The sequence below is a fragment of the Capronia coronata genome, assembly GCF_000585585.1.
Source record: "Capronia coronata CBS 617.96 chromosome Unknown acBCG-supercont1.3, whole genome shotgun sequence".
Taxonomy (NCBI): domain Eukaryota; kingdom Fungi; phylum Ascomycota; class Eurotiomycetes; order Chaetothyriales; family Herpotrichiellaceae; genus Capronia; species Capronia coronata.
In genome coordinates this window covers 2,704,258-2,719,363 of record NW_006912895.1, presented here as the reverse complement: position 1 = coordinate 2,719,363, position 15,106 = coordinate 2,704,258, and the positions used below count along the sequence as shown (strand labels likewise).

General features: G+C 52.5%; 7 protein-coding genes across 7 annotated transcripts; 3 read left to right on the top strand and 4 right to left on the bottom strand.

The window, feature by feature from the left end:
• Positions 1–304: 304 nt before the first annotated feature.
• A1O1_04287 (uncharacterized protein) lies at positions 305–2,197 on the top strand (the record flags this gene model as incomplete). Its single annotated transcript, XM_007725182.1, has 1 exon — positions 305–2,197. One exon carries the CDS (start codon positions 305–307, stop codon positions 2,195–2,197), a length of 1,893 nt encoding a protein of 630 aa, XP_007723372.1.
• Positions 2,198–2,719: 522 nt separating this feature from the next.
• A1O1_04286 (uncharacterized protein) lies at positions 2,720–3,178 on the bottom strand (the record flags this gene model as incomplete). Its single annotated transcript, XM_007725181.1, has 1 exon — positions 2,720–3,178. The coding sequence occupies one exon, from the start codon at positions 3,176–3,178 to the stop codon at positions 2,720–2,722; it is 459 nt and encodes a 152-aa protein (XP_007723371.1).
• Positions 3,179–3,786: 608 nt separating this feature from the next.
• Positions 3,787–5,885, bottom strand: A1O1_04285 (glucose-regulated protein; the record flags this gene model as incomplete). The annotated part of the gene is made up of 2 exons (XM_007725180.1): positions 3,787–5,470; positions 5,536–5,885. 2 exons carry the CDS (start codon positions 5,883–5,885, stop codon positions 3,787–3,789), a joined length of 2,034 nt encoding a protein of 677 aa, XP_007723370.1.
• Positions 5,886–6,996: 1,111 nt separating this feature from the next.
• On the top strand, positions 6,997–7,839 carry A1O1_04284 (glutathione S-transferase; the record flags this gene model as incomplete). Its single annotated transcript, XM_007725179.1, has 1 exon — positions 6,997–7,839. The coding sequence occupies one exon, from the start codon at positions 6,997–6,999 to the stop codon at positions 7,837–7,839; it is 843 nt and encodes a 280-aa protein (XP_007723369.1).
• Positions 7,840–8,121: 282 nt separating this feature from the next.
• Positions 8,122–9,092, bottom strand: A1O1_04283 (capping protein (actin filament) muscle Z-line, alpha; the record flags this gene model as incomplete). Its single annotated transcript, XM_007725178.1, has 2 exons — positions 8,122–8,772; positions 8,898–9,092. 2 exons carry the CDS (start codon positions 9,090–9,092, stop codon positions 8,122–8,124), a joined length of 846 nt encoding a protein of 281 aa, XP_007723368.1.
• A 634-nt stretch (positions 9,093–9,726) lies between these two features.
• A1O1_04282 (uncharacterized protein) lies at positions 9,727–11,688 on the bottom strand (the record flags this gene model as incomplete). The annotated part of the gene is made up of 1 exon (XM_007725177.1): positions 9,727–11,688. One exon carries the CDS (start codon positions 11,686–11,688, stop codon positions 9,727–9,729), a length of 1,962 nt encoding a protein of 653 aa, XP_007723367.1.
• Positions 11,689–12,329: 641 nt separating this feature from the next.
• On the top strand, positions 12,330–14,947 carry A1O1_04281 (elongation factor 1-alpha; the record flags this gene model as incomplete). The annotated part of the gene is made up of 4 exons (XM_007725176.1): positions 12,330–12,579; positions 12,629–13,435; positions 13,491–13,670; positions 13,722–14,947. The coding sequence occupies 4 exons, from the start codon at positions 12,330–12,332 to the stop codon at positions 14,945–14,947; spliced, it is 2,463 nt and encodes an 820-aa protein (XP_007723366.1).
• Between the last annotated feature and the right edge of the window lie 159 nt (positions 14,948–15,106).

Genomic DNA, 15,106 nt, shown 5'->3' with positions numbered 1-15,106 from the left:
GCTTACGGACGGTCCGACCTCGTATAGGAGCATACTTATGCACGGTGGAGGGTGAAGCGGCCACTCCAAGCCCCGCCGACCTGGGCGGTTTGTCCATGGCCTTTCGTGATGATGGGCAATGCCTGTTGTCCGCTCGAGACAAGTCAGAGATACGGCCGCAGAAGGTAAGAAGGTGTGCATGGCCATATAAGTACTAACAGCCAGCCTGGTACTTCGCTCCGGCCACTAGCACACATACTCTTTCATATTCCAGCCCTTCTACACGTGGAGCCCTCAACAGCCTAACCCAGTTGCTTGCGGAAATATGGCCTTCTTTCAATCTCCTCCGTGGCATGACGGAGAGAAGTCCATCCATAAACGTACCCATGTACGCTACGACGAGGACAACCCGACCTCACCTTTCTTGACTCCCCGGGCAGCGCAACAAATTCAGCGCTACCAACTTATGGCTCTTGGGACATTGGACGACAACGACCGGCCTTGGTGCACAGTCTGGGGTTCTGGCAAACCTCCCCTGGCACAATCCATTGGGCAGAGCATTATGGGCATTCGAACCAACGTAGACGCCAGTTTTGACCCCGTGGTTGAAGCCATATGGAAGGGGAAAGGTAATGGGGAAGTCTTCCGACCCGAAGGTGATGGGAAAATGATGGCCGGAGTGAGCATTCAACTAGAAGAGCGAGGCCGAGTCAAGTTGGCCGGAAAGATTATCGCTGGGGCCCTCAACACTGGCGCGCAGTCTTCTGAGCAGACAAGGAACGAAGGCAATATTCCGTCAGGAATATCAGGCGAGGTCCAGTTGGTGATTAAGATTGACCAGAGTCTAGCAAACTGTCCGAAATACCTCAACCGGAAGAAAATCACTTCTGCGGCTCCGAAACCAGTGCTTCTCTCCTCTTCGCCCCATCTCACACAGAAAGCCATTGACCTCGTTCACCAAGCGGATTTGTTTTTCATCACCTCTGCACATGAGCACGAGGACATGGATACCAACCATCGGGGTGGCCCACAAGGCTTCATTCGCGTACATCAACCGGAGGATCCCAACAAAGGAAGTACGATCGTCTGGCCCGAGTACAGTGGGAACAATCTGTACCAGACATTGGGAAACCTGGAGACCACGCCTCGGGCGGGACTCGCCATTCCAGACTTCGCAACGGGCGATGTACTATATGTGACAGGAGACACAGAAACGCTGGTTGGCGCGGAAGCCAGCAACGTGATTGCCAAGACGAAGCTCGCCGTGCGGCTGAAGGTCACAGGGGCAAGGCTTGTCCAAGAAGGCCTGCCTTTCCGCGGGACATTGATGGGTGACGCCTCGCAAGGTCGCTCACCGTATAATCCGCGCGTGCGGTTTCTAGCGAGCGAGCAGGCCGATGGCATGGCCACATCCGCCGCTGGAACAGCTCCAATCACCGCACAGATGGTGCTTAAGTCAAAGATCACGCCCACCATCACGCGGTACCGGTTTGCACTGACGGATCCTACGACGTTTGGGCCGTGGAAGCCTGGACAATACGTGGCTATGGATTTCGCCGACGAGTTGGACATGGGCTATTCACACATGCGAGACGACGACCCGACAAGCCTAAACGACGACTTCATCCGGTCGTTCACCGTCTCGTCGGCCCCCAACTCTCTAGGCGTGCATGGCGAGGAATTCGAAACCACAATCCGCACGGTCGGCAGTGTCACCCTTTGGCTCGAATGGCAGCGTCCAGGGATGTGCGAGGTGGAAGTGCTCGGGTTCGGCGGCGAGTTCGCCTTCGCACAAGACAACAGTGGTAAAAAGACTGGCTTTGTGGCCGCCGGCATTGGAATCACGCCGTTGCTTGGACAGATGGGTCCTGGTGTTCTGGACCTGACGCGCCTCAAGGTCTGGTGGAGCGTTGGGATCCGAGATGTGGGATTGCCGCTGGATATACTCACACAGTATCCGGACCTGAGGCCTGCGTTGACCATCTACCTGACCGGAGACGAGGCGTGGTTGGCAAGTGATAGGGAACAACAGGTGAAATTGCAAAAGCTCATCGACACGGATGTGGCCATCAAGCGGAGGAGGCTCGAACAAACAGATCTGACAGGCGCACAGGATGAGGTGGACAATTGGTATCTCTGCACGGCGCCAGCGCTGCGGAAGATCGTGCAGGACTGGCTGCCCGGCAAGGCTCTCGTGTATGAGAATTTCGATTATTGATTGATGAGAGATGTCAAGCATTACGATGAAGAGTACTGCTGAAGGTTTTGATGATGTGAAAGAATTGACGAAATTTGGCGACATGGACATCTCATGTCTTCATCTAGCCAAGGGGATTTGATTGTTCGTCTTCGATGCCATGGGCAGCCCATTCTCCCTGCCAGAGCTATAATCTCTATATCTACGATCTTGACCAGGCATCGCTGGATTCCCTGAGATTCTTTGACCTCGTGGAGCAAGACTCATTCCTGAGAACTCGCTACATATCAGTGGCCATGCTCATTCTCGGACTCAATCTCCTACCTTGCCAACCGCTTAGCAAATGTCTCACTCAATCACTCATACATATTTTCCCGGTCGGTCCTTGCCACTACCCCAGACGTACTGTAACTCCATGGGGCTCCCATTGTATGAAGAGAGCATATCCTCAATGAGATGATTCAACACAACTCAACATCTTCCCCTCTCCCTCCTGTTCCAAAGACAAACTGGCACAGTGTACCTGTGATAACATCAAACCAATCAATAGAATTCACTCTTCGCCACAAAGAACGCAACAACCTCATACGGATGCGCGCTCTTCAACGCCCTCACTGTCCTCTCCACCTTCCCCTTCCCTCCACTGATCACCATCTCGACCCGGTCTTCCTGGACATATTCGACCTGTCCGCCTGCCGTGCCGATATGCGGATTCGCTGCGGCGGTGGGTTGGAATTGGCCGGTCCCAGAAGAGACGAAGCAGGTGTTTATGTATTTTGGTTGCGATTGATCAACGACAGTCAGACTCACTGCTTCGGAAGTAGACCCGGACTTGTCGTCGGCGTCATCGCTGACATCGGGGTTTGGATTCGGCCAGGTCCCTGCTCCCACGGAGAAGAGGGCATCTATGCATTGCTTGGTGTGGGTTTGAGGGACGTAGAATGTGAGCTGGTAGAGTTGAGTATTACTGGTATTACTGGTATTGTTGTTGTTGTTGTTCATCATGGTGATGTCGTTCGTGTTGTTCATGGTGATGTCGTTAGTCGAGTCGGTGGATCTTTTCGTGGGAGTGCTGACTGTAAGTCTCGTCGATATAGTTGATGTGCCTTTTTTCGAATGTTTTGTGGTGCAAGTTGTTGGTTGAAAGGCACGGCAACTGTTCCTGTTCTGGTGCTGCTAACTTTGGTGATATCCCAGCTTATGCTGTTTCTTAAGTCGTACCCCTTTTTTGAGCCACTGACCGTACATGTGCTACACAACCCTCGGAATAAATGCGGTAAATTCATGGACATGGTACAGTAAGATCCCGCAATCGGTCGGTGATGCCTAGGTAGTAGTCAATCCTACAACGAAGTACTGTGTGCATTCCTAGATCCCCAAGCCTCCTGGTACGCAAAGAGGATTCCGGCCTCAAAATTGAACGGGAACATTTGGAGAACATTTGAATCGATTTTGTGGTATCTAGTCACCGCCTTCCACGGACTTGAAAGACAAGAACGCCTCGCCTTGCACCCTCGACCATTTTACCCAGTCGAGGAGTCTAAATGCAAGTTCTTCAAACTCATTAAAAAAAAAGGAATCATGCCAACCGACAAACCCTGAGACGGAAATCACAACTCGTCGTGACCGGGCTCATCATCATCGCCATAATCTGGCATACCGCTAGCACCACCACCGTACAACTTGCTGGAGATGGGGTATGCCACGTTCGACAGCTTTTCGTACTGTTCATCAAAATCATCCTTTTCCGCCGTGTCGGCATTCTCGTTGAGCCAGTCTTGGGTCTCCTTGACAGCTTCCAGAAGAGTTTCCTTGTCCTCCTCGTCAATCTTGCCGCCGAGGCCTTCTTCATCGTTGGCCTGGTTCTTGAGTGAGACGGCGTAGTTCTCAAGCTTGTTGCGAGCCTCGATCTTTTCCCGGACCTGTTTGTCTTCTTCGGCAAACTGCTCGGCTTCGGCGACCATTCTTTCGATTTCCTCGGGTGACAGTCTGCCTTTGTCGTTGGTAATGGTGATGGCCTCGGATTTGCCGGTACCTTTGTCGGCAGCCGAAACCTTAAGAATACCGTTGGCGTCCAGCTCGAATGACACCTCGATTTGTGGGACACCACGAGGCGCAGGAGGAATGCCGGTGAGTTCGAATTTGCCAAGTAGGTTGTTGTCCTTGGTTAGAGATCGTTCGCCTTCGTAGACTTGAATCAAAACAACTGGCTGGTTGTCGGCCGCGGTCGAGAAGATTTGAGATTTCTTGGTGGGAACGACGGTATTGCGAGGGATGAGCTTGGTCATGACACCTCCAGTGGTCTCGATTCCAAGAGTGAGGGGGTTGACATCCATAAGGACGAGGTCTTCAGTGCCAGCCTCGCCGGAAAGAACACCACCCTGTACAGCCGCACCGTAGGCCACGGCTTCGTCAGGGTTGATGCCCTTGGAAGCCTTTTTGCCACCAAAGTATTCCTCGATCATGGCTTGAACCTTGGGAATACGAGTTGAACCACCGATAAGAACAATGTCATCAATGTCCGACTTCTTCACCTTGGCATCTTTGATGACCTGTTCAACTGGCTTCAGAGTCTTCTTGAACAGATCCATGTTCAACTCCTCGAATTTGGCTCGAGTCAAGGTCTCGGAAAAGTCGTTGCCGTTGTGGAAGGCCTCAATCTCGATGCGAGTTGACATTTGCGAAGACAAGGTTCGCTTGGCTCGTTCAACTTCTCGCTTCAGCTTGCCCATGGTCTTGAGGTCTTTCCGGATATCCACGTCGTGCTTCTTGTTGTACAGCTTGACGAAGTGGTCAATGACTCGCTGATCGAAATCTTCACCACCAAGGTGGGTGTCACCCGCCGTAGCCAAAACCTCGAAAACACCGTCTTCAATCGAGAGGAGAGAGACATCGAATGTACCACCACCGAGATCGTAGACAATGATTTGGCTCTCCTTGCCCTTCTTGTCAAGGCCGTACGCAATGGCTGCGGCGGTTGGCTCGTTGACAACGCGGAGAACAGTCAAACCGGCGATTGTTCCAGCGTCTTTCGTCGCCTGTCGCTGGTTATCGTTGAAGTAGGCCGGGACCGTGACAACCGCGTGGGTGACTTTCTTGCCCAGGTACGCTTCTGCGACTTCCTTCATCTTGCCCAACACCATTGCGGAGATTTCTTCGGGAGTGAAGACCTTGGGTTGACCGGCAACCTCGACACTGACCATAGGTTTGTCATCTTTGTTGATAACCTTGAAGGGGAAGTGTTTGATGTCTCGTTGGACGTCTTTGTCTGAGAATTTTCGACCGATCAATCGCCTGAAGAGTGACAGTTAGTGTGCTGTTGCGGGTGCCGCCAACGATGGAAGGAAGACAATACTTACTTGATATCAAAAACAGTGCGTGTCGGATTCGCAGCATATTGGTTCTTTGCCGCGTCACCTACTAACCGTTCTTCATCGGTGAATGCGACATACGAAGGAGTAATTCGGTTTCCTTGGTCGTTGACGATGATGTCTACCTTTCCGTTCTGCATCACACCGACGCAGGAATAGGTGGTACCCAGATCGATACCGATCACGGTGCCATAGTTGGAGTCTGATTCATTTAAAGGTGCTTGATCTTTGGCGTTGACAGAGCCGATCAATGCGAGAGGACAAACGAAAATGAGGAGAAGATAGAAAAGGGTGGTCCACTGCAAAGCAGAGGAGGATCTGGACGCCCGGCGCGCCATGTTGAAGTTCGTCGTGAGGAAGGGAGAGAAGTAAAGAATGGTAAATGCAGGTGGTCAGGACGGAGAGAGTGATGGTGATGGGAAATATTTATGGCGCGAGTTATCGATACGCTGTCCTTTTTGAGTCGCCGCCGCAGTTTACACTTCATTCATTGATTACCCGCAGTCTCAGGGACAGTTACAGAATAATGGCCACCTATAGCACTGCTACTATGGGCACCTAAGAAGCCTTTACTAAGGGACAAACCATGACTTTCTACAGGGCGGCCCCCGTGGACTCCGCAGTTTCCGCTTGGCGGCTTAAGCTAGAAACAAAAACTGTCCTTTCAGCCTTTTGGTTGCCCCTTTGTCCCTTCTTCAAGCCCCTGAATGCCAGCCTGGCCTCTTTGCCCCGTCTTGGAGTTGCTAGAGCCTTCCATCCCATCAAACTCGTGATTTTTCTGCGTTGCCTCGTTTCTGTCTGATCCAGAGGGCAAATTATATGATCATGCGCTTCTCAGTCTGCTTAGGATTTGCGTTAAGTCTTGAGATTGTCATTGTCGCCATCTACCATTCTTGACACGACGCGTTCTCGCAGTCTCTAGAGTCGTCACGTGACCACCATGTTCCTTTCCAAGCGTCTCACTGGTGATCTGCCCTTATTCTAGGCCTTCCGCTAGCAGTATGCTCTTCAAGAAGAACAAGATACTGCCCTGCTGCTATGTGGTCATGCTCCCGCAAAAGGACAATGCTCCGTCTCTTATTGTCGCTGAGCAAGGGCATGCCAGGGGATGAGACTTGGTGGAAGGTAAGGTGTACCCTACTAGTACTGTGTAAATAACTTCAGGCAAAAATACCTCCGGACGTCATCATGATCGTGTCGTGATCCGGATCTGCATCTCCGCAATCTAGAGCAGTTCAAGGTCAATCCATCAATTCACCGAAACTCAACAGCCTTAACAATTCTTGGTATATCAACCATCAAGTTGCTCCTCGTTGATTCTGTCGGGGTGGTGCTATGCTCAACCCCTTTACCCTACCCTGTCAAACTCCTCGAACAGTCCGTCTTTTCCGTCACTCTCCATCCTCCTTTATCCCTGCCTTCAAATCATACCATAGCACACCCTTCAGGATGGGCTCAGTCGACACATCTCTCCATCCGCACACAAGCGGCCGTGCCGCGGAGTACGCTAAAGCCCACTCGTCCACCAACCCACTGATTCTATATGGCGGCTGGTTCTGCCCCTTCGTGCAGCGCACCTGGATCACTTTGCACGAAAAGAACATTCCCCACCAATATGTCGAGATCAATCCGTACCAAAAAGATCCGGAGTTCCTGAAACTCAATCCACGTGGTCTGGTACCGACGCTCGCCGTGCCTGTTGGCAGGGCCAACAAGCAGCAGAAGCCGCTATACGAGAGCGCGGTCATCTGCGAGTATCTGGACGAAGTGTACAACGACCCAGCCAAACACGGCCCGCCGCTGTTACCGGCGGACGCATACGAGCGAGCCCGATGTCGAATCTGGATCGACCATATTAGCGGCCGCATAGTGCCTGCGTTCTATCGGTTCCTGCAACATTCCGATTCTAAACCGTACAGTCTGGACGAGGCGCGGGCCGAGTTGTTGCATCACATCAAGACCTTCATTCAGGAAGCGGATCCAGACGGGCCATTCTTTCTCGGCGAGCAGTTCAGTATGGTTGATATCATGCTAGCCCCCTGGCTGTGCAGGTTGTTCCTCTTCGACGTGTATAAAGGCGGTCTGGGCATTCCGGGCGAAGGAAAAGGTGGAGAGGATGAACAGGTCTGGCAGCGCTGGAGGAAATGGGCCAAGGCCACGGAAGCCAGGCAGAGCGTGTTGGACACCCTCAGTGAGCGCAGGCAGTATATCGACGCCTACAGGCGATACGCCGAGGATACCACGCAGAGTGAAGTGGCCCGGGCGACGAGGGCCGGGAGACGCTTGCCATAGAACGTAACTACATATCCTCAAGGAGGATTCACAGCGCAGATCGCTTCATTGCGCCAAAAGGGATTTTGAGCATATCCGTGGCTTGTAATGGCCCCCCTATGCGTGTAAATGCTCGACTCCGGCATATCCTCGCTAGCAGTTCGTATGCTCATGCTTATCAGATCATTCGACGGAGGTTGCAGTTTGACCTTCAGGTCCCATCAAGAAACAGACGTACTTGATTCCTTCCCTTCTCTGCCAGAGATGTATCTCCCTCCGAGCATCCCGGCGCCAGTCTCATTTCTATCTCTTCGCTTCTCCCTTCAGATCACTTCCCAAAGAATATCCCTTGACTTTCTCCCACTCAACCTTTTGTCTAGTAACCGGTAATTGTCTCCGCAGCTGCTTGAAGCTCGTCTCGTTCATACCCACAAACGCCCGATTGACTTCCTCCTGGTATTGATTCTCAATGGCGGCAATCTTGCGCACAATGGCCGCGCCGTCAGCCCCGCTACCCACAGAGACCGAGTCTATCTTCTTGCTCGTCGTTAGCGCAACGTTTCCGTCCTCGTAGTAATGCACATCAATTTTGATTTCACCGCCCAATGTCCCCGTTGACGGGTCGTACAAGAAGACGCTCCGCCAACGCCCGCTGAGGAAGTTCTTGGGCGACGCTTTCGTGGTCGACAGCAGCACAGCGACCTGGTTGTCGTCGTCGGGGGTCGCGCAGACTGTATATGCTGACGCCGTAGTGGGAGGGTAGTGATCAGCGAAGTGGGCCGCCAGGGATTTCAGTATCGATTGGATCAATGTGCTATGTTGGGTTTCGTGCGTGTATGATTGCGCGGCACTGGCTTTGCTCGAGGTGTGGTCGAATTCGAAGGAGGTGGATGTCTGAGTGTCGTAGTATCGACTTGAAGCGGAAGAAAGTTTGTTGTGTTTCGATATTAATACCTACGGGTCCAAAGATTGGTGCTGTCAGCGCCGTATGATGTGCATGCCATGGGATGCTCTCGTCTGTGCAGCCAAGGCAGACAGATCTTGATGTCTCAAATAGCCGGACCGGGAGTGTAACATACATAATCACTCGAGCCTGGCAGTTTCACTGTAACCATCTGCTCCTCATTGTATCGTTCGAAAGCGGGATTCAGTTTCGCAATCAACGCTGGATCATCGTCGGACGTGAGCGTCTTGATGTCTTTGACCACTTCCTGCAACTCCCCCGGCGGTGCACCTTGAATGAATGAGGACGCGATGTCCACTGCCGAAGTCATCGTTACGGTCGGTCGGACGCCCGTCAAGATGTAGAGAGAGATTCCAGAGAGGCTCTGTATCCGGCGTCGGGTGCAGGCAGGTGTTGGTTGTTGTTCGTGGTTGGCGGATCGCACGCAGGTCCGCACGTCGGTTCAAGGTTGGGGATGGAGGGAACGCGCAGTACTACTACTGTACTATGTCCCCATGTCACGCCGCTTTAGTGGATTTTGTCTGCCTCCATCTATGGGCTGTGCCAGTAGTGGATGAAGAAATGGAACAAGAAACAGCGACATCGAGCAGGACAGGCTGAACCCGGTAAGAGCCTACCTAGCGAGCTAGATACCATGGCACTGCCAAAGAAGGCAAAACCACCCTCTTGGTCTACAACACGATCAATGAAATACGATTAGTTGGAATTGCCAAAGGATTGCATTTTTGTGCCAATATCAGCAGAAGGCAAGGTAGGATGCCTCGGGCGTCTGAAACATCGAGATTCACAGGCTTATGGAGCCAAATGGAACCAACCGACCCAACCCAAACCAACCAATGCCGCAGAGCTGGTGCTCATCCCATTCGCCATCGAACCCGTAGACGCCTCGCTAGTTTGCAAATTCAAGTGGACTAAAAAGCCGGGATTGTAAAGCTGGCAACTCTTCAATCAATGGTCATGCTCATCAAGCCTTCGTTGGTCTCAGTCATGCCTTGTAGGCCAACCTTCTTGGCGCCGTTCATGCTTCCTCCACTGTTGCTGCGGTCACCTTGAGCTTGGCCATTCGCTTTTGGAGGGAGTTTGGGCCAAGCTTTGTCGCCATTGAGGAGGGGACTCTGTGATAGAAGGGGACTGCTCTGCACGCTCATGCCAGGAGAGACTGCTCGGCGTTTGGTGTATGCCTCATCAAAGTCTTCTTCGCGTCGCCGCTTGTTGTTGACTCGTCTCGCGACATCCCCGGCGGTAGGCGGGTTGGAAGCTAATGGAGTGCTGGATCGGGACCGTCGGTTAAAGTTTCGGAGGGCAAGGTTGTCTGCAAGAGCAGAGCTTGGAGTGTCCATGGCGTCGTCGCTAGCGGCCGAAATACTGTCGCGCGGTAGCAGACCAGGGGGAGGTGTTCGGTAGCGTCCATCGAAGCTGTTCCAGAAGGCGGACCCGGCAGAATTTCTCTCGGCTTGTCGACTGAAACTCTCCAGTGGAAGGGTACTTGCGGTGTCGACAGCCATGTCCTCGATGGAATCCTCTACTAGCTCGCCTGCAAATGCAGTGGTGGCTTGAAGGATGGGTGATGGCGCGGGGGGGGCGGTCGGATCATTCTCCTGCACTTGACGAATGACTTCTGCCTCACGTCGAGCTTCACTTTCGATGGGCGCAGACTCCTCGAGGAGCTGGGCTCGGATGCGGGCGAAACCTTTGGTTTTGGGAAGCAGGTTGGCACGACGAGTCACCGCTCTTCGGATCACGCCTCTAGGGCCTTCGCTGCCTGGGCCGTCCATGTCGGAGACAGTGTGCCCGGTGCCCGGTTTGTTGGTACTGCTATCTTCGCTGTCGGAGAGATGAAGGTCGTTTGTGCCCAGGCTTAGACTTTCACGTCTCGACTGGACTTGTTGTTTTGTTAGTCCCGTCCCAAAGTAGCCGCTACCTGCGTTTTCCACACTCTTCAAGACGCCAGGTGACAATGGCCCAGGTGAAGGCTTGGAGCTTTTCATGCTAACGCTGCTGGAACTGTGTTGACTCTTGCCCTTGCGCGTTCGTGCTCTCCGAAAGCTCATCAGGTTCGGCTGGAAACTCATCAAACTTGCTTGTGCGGGAGAGGGTTGGGCGCTCATCCATTCCAGACCTGGGCTGTTCATGAGACCTGGCACCATTCCTCCATTCATCCTGGATGCTGCAGGCGTATTGAGGATGGCGTCCTCCATCTCCCGATCAATTGCCATGTCCTCTGAAGAAGAATCAGAATCAGAATCAGAATCCGATCCAAGCATGTTGACACTGCTGACAGAACTGGACAAGTTTGTCTTTTCGTTCGACAAAGAAGTCCATAAAGGATTTGACTGATTGCTTGGTGAGTCAAGCACGTTGTTGTTCGCAAAGCTTCTCCTGGGTGGGATTTGGATACCTCGTCCAGCAATTGGCGAAGCGTCTGGAGAGGCTTCTGCCAGTGTTGAATGGTGGAGGTTTGTACACGCTCTTGTGTAGTCAAGACCTCTTGATCTTCTCGGAAGCATAGACGACGGCGAACCATAAATCTGGGAGCTGTCTAGCTTAGGCGAGAGCGGGATTCGAGGGATGTTCGCCACAGCTGCCCCCTCCAAAGAGTCCTTCGCAGGTACATGGAGGGATAGGCCTCTGATGTGAAAAGGGGGGGGTCGAGTAGGGGTGGACGAGCCTGAGATGGTCGAATCATCCTTGGAAACCCTGCGGAAAGGTTCTCGAATGGCTGGAGATGGGGAGAGGAAGGGCTTTGGAGCGTCGGAGAGGGATCGAGGTTTTGGCGAGCTTCTAGCTGCCTTGGATCTGGGAGTACGTTCGCCTTCGCTCTGCTCGATCTGTTGGGTCAGAGTCGACTTGCTCGAGGGCGAGTCTGGCCTGCCGACCCGAGGCGGGTGCATGATAGATGTCGACATGTCAGGCTATTGTCGCTATATGACATGCATGACTGTCATGACGGCGCGAGAGATGATAGCCTCACATGGTGGGATGAAACCATCCTCGATGGAAAGCACAGAGAGGGATTGCAGTAGATCGTGTCGTATCGCGAGATGGGCGGCTGCGGGGAATGGGAGAGTTGAGGTTCGACTGAGATACGAATGGCGCGAATTCCACTTTGTCGGCCATTCGTTCATCGTTGAGGAAATTAGGTAATCAACTAATACTGCGGTCCACAGTCCAGTGAATGGCACTTTCAACGGCGCAACTGCGGACAACTTCTCCGATGCTTGACCTCATCGCCCTGGTCAAGAAACTGGATGAGACCTTATTGACCTGATACATCTTTGTTTTACCTGCCTTTCATCTCCCTGGCACTGTCTTTCCTTCTTACAGTGCTTGAGAGCAGCACTGAGGTCTTGTCGACCGAACGAAATCAACCTGGTCAATCAGAGGACTCAACCCCCGCTTTCTGGTCCTCATCGATGTGGTGGCTGCAGCAGACTCCATCGACTCACGATTCAGCTCCAAACGCCGACTAGGGCATAGCAGCTGGTCTGAACACTGCACAAAGATCATTCTTTAGCATTGCGCCCATCATCTCTCTAATTCTGTCCACATGTCCAACCGCCGTGTCAAGTCGTTAGCTGCTGATGAGGATGATTACGACGATTACGACAACTATGACGACGACTATGAAGACGGCGGCAACGAGGAACTCTCCCCGGAAGACAAGGAACAGATGCGTCAGGGCACCACCAAAGTCCGTGAAGCTGTAGGGTCAGCCTTTCCAGCTACAGACAAGGAGATCCATGACGCTCTCTGGCACTATTACTACGATGTGGGCAAGACTGTTGCCTACCTGAAGAGTACCGTTTTCCAATATCCGAAGTCCTTTTCATCTACTCATCTAGTCAGATAAACAAAAGCCTTCGACTGCACCCACAAAAGCCAAGAAGGATGAACCAAAGAGTAAGCTTTCCACTTCATTTTGTTCCACAGCACTGCCTGGTATATCCCGATCAGATCGTGGTGGTCAAGATGGCTTGCAAGCGACAATTCCTCAAAAGGATGCTGATGGGCGTCAAGAGTGCATCAGCTCTACCATCTACTCAACCGAGTTTTCGGCTGCGGAATTCTTTAAAGACTGCCCTTGGCTGCGTATTCCAGAACATCGCAAAGCCGAAATTCTCATCGAACCCGTCTATCCCCGCCTAGGTTTACTTGGTGGTGCTTCAGCAGGTGGCAAAATGTCCAAACTAGCTGCTCTGGCCGCCAAACGGAGGCAAAAGGAAAGCGAGCGTTCTGAGTCAACTGCCACAGGCAGTTCCGAATCACAGGATGATTATACGACCCGCCTTAACAAACTTCGGCTCCAGGAAATCAATCGAGCAAAGTCGAACACCAGCAGAGATGCGGACACGCCGATGAGGGAAGGCGACAAAGCTGTATCTGATTCTGGAGTCTCCGCAGACATCCTTCGACAAGACCTACCGGATCCGTTAAGCCACGGACAAACAACATCCACTCCTGACCTATCGGTTTCGGTGGAACCGTGCATCAGGGGCCGACCGTCACCTTTTGCCAGCATCATGACCAGCCACGATGCTGACCTCTTCCTCCCAACGTCTCCCGATCTGCTTGCTGTTGGAGAAAATGCTAAATCATTCGACTTTGCAGAACCAAGCCCAGACGATGTCGTGATGAAGGCGCAAAATGCAAAAGGTCGGCATTAGATATGACTCATCAGAAAGATGGGCTAACGATGGTCGTCGTACAGTCGCAGCACCGGCCAAAACGAAGCCTAAGGAATCAGCGAGAACGAAAACCACTTCGCTCGCTCATGGCGTTCAGCAACTATCTGTTCAGGAGACCCCCAAGGTCAAGAGCAAAAACATTGATGTGCTTGCAGAATACAAGAAGGTAAAACGGAAGAAGGCAGCAAATTTTGTCGTCATCGGTAGATCCCCGGTCATTCCAATCGGAAGGTGTCTTTGCTAATTGGACGAAGGCCATGTTGATGCGGGAAAGAGCACTCTGATGGGGAGACTCTTATTCGATCTGAAAGCGGTCGATCAACGCACAATGGACAAGTATCGAAAGGAGGCAGAACGTATCGGCAAAGGCTCGTTTGCCTTTGCATGGGTCCTAGATCAAGGTACAGAAGAGCGGGAGCGTGGGGTGACCATCGACATTGCCACAAACAAATTCGAGACCGACAGAACAAGCTTCACCATCCTTGACGCTCCTGGCCACAAAGACTTTGTGCCCAATATGATTGCTGGTGCCAGTCAGGCAGACTTTGCAGTTCTAGTGATCGATGCGTCCATGGGCAACTTCGAGTCTGGTCTGAAAGGTCAGACCAAGGAACACGCCCTGCTGGTACGATCCATTGGTGTCCAGCGAATCATAGTCGCTGTCAACAAGATGGATGCAGTGGATTGGTCTGAAGAGCGATTCGCAGAAATTCGTCAACAAATGTCAGCATTCTTGACCAGCGCAGGCTTTCAGTCGAAGAACGTTACGTTTGTTCCCTGTTCAGGTCTGGAGGGCGGGAACATCCTCGCAAAGTGCTCAGATCCAAAGGCGTCCTGGTACACCGGGCCAACGCTGGTTGAAGAGCTGGACCAGTCAGAACCATCGACCTACGCACTCGACAAGCCACTGAGAATGACCATCAACGACGTTTTCAGAGGCAGCGTGCTGAATCCTCTGTCAGTATCGGGACGGATTGAGGCAGGTAACGTCCAGGTCGGTGAGCAGGTCGTCGTCATGCCTAGTGGTGAAAAGGCACAGATTCGAAGCTTGGAGGTCGATGATGAACCACAAGACTGGGCAGTGGCAGGACAAAATGTGGTCTTGAACTTGACGGACATCGACCCTATCCACTTGAAAACGGGAGACGTTCTGTGCAGTGCCGTTTCACCGATTCAGAACGTCAGCGAATTCAGGGCAAAGGTTCTTGCTTTTGAGCACTTGACGCCCATGAACATCGACGTGCATAAAGGCCGACTCCACGTTCCTGGTCGCATCAGTCAGCTCGTTGGGGTCCTGGACAAATCCACAGGCATGGTCGTCAAGAAGAGGCCGAAGATCGTGCAGCCAGGAAACGTCGTTCGCGTCGTCGTCCAGCTGGATCAGCCTGTGCCATTGGAGCCCCCGTCTCGTGTCGTCCTAAGAGCAAATGGAGAAACTGTCGCGGCTGGCCTGTTAGAGAAGAACGAAATGAGACCATGAGAAAGTCATACTGAGACTCCAAATCGAGCAAAATTCGATAGTGTTGATGTGATCAGTAAAATACAAAGCCGTTCCATGATTCCAATGAGTACTACTAGTACGTACGTACCTCCCTGAGCAATGTTCCACTAGCCTCAATCTGCCCGGCGAATCTCGAAA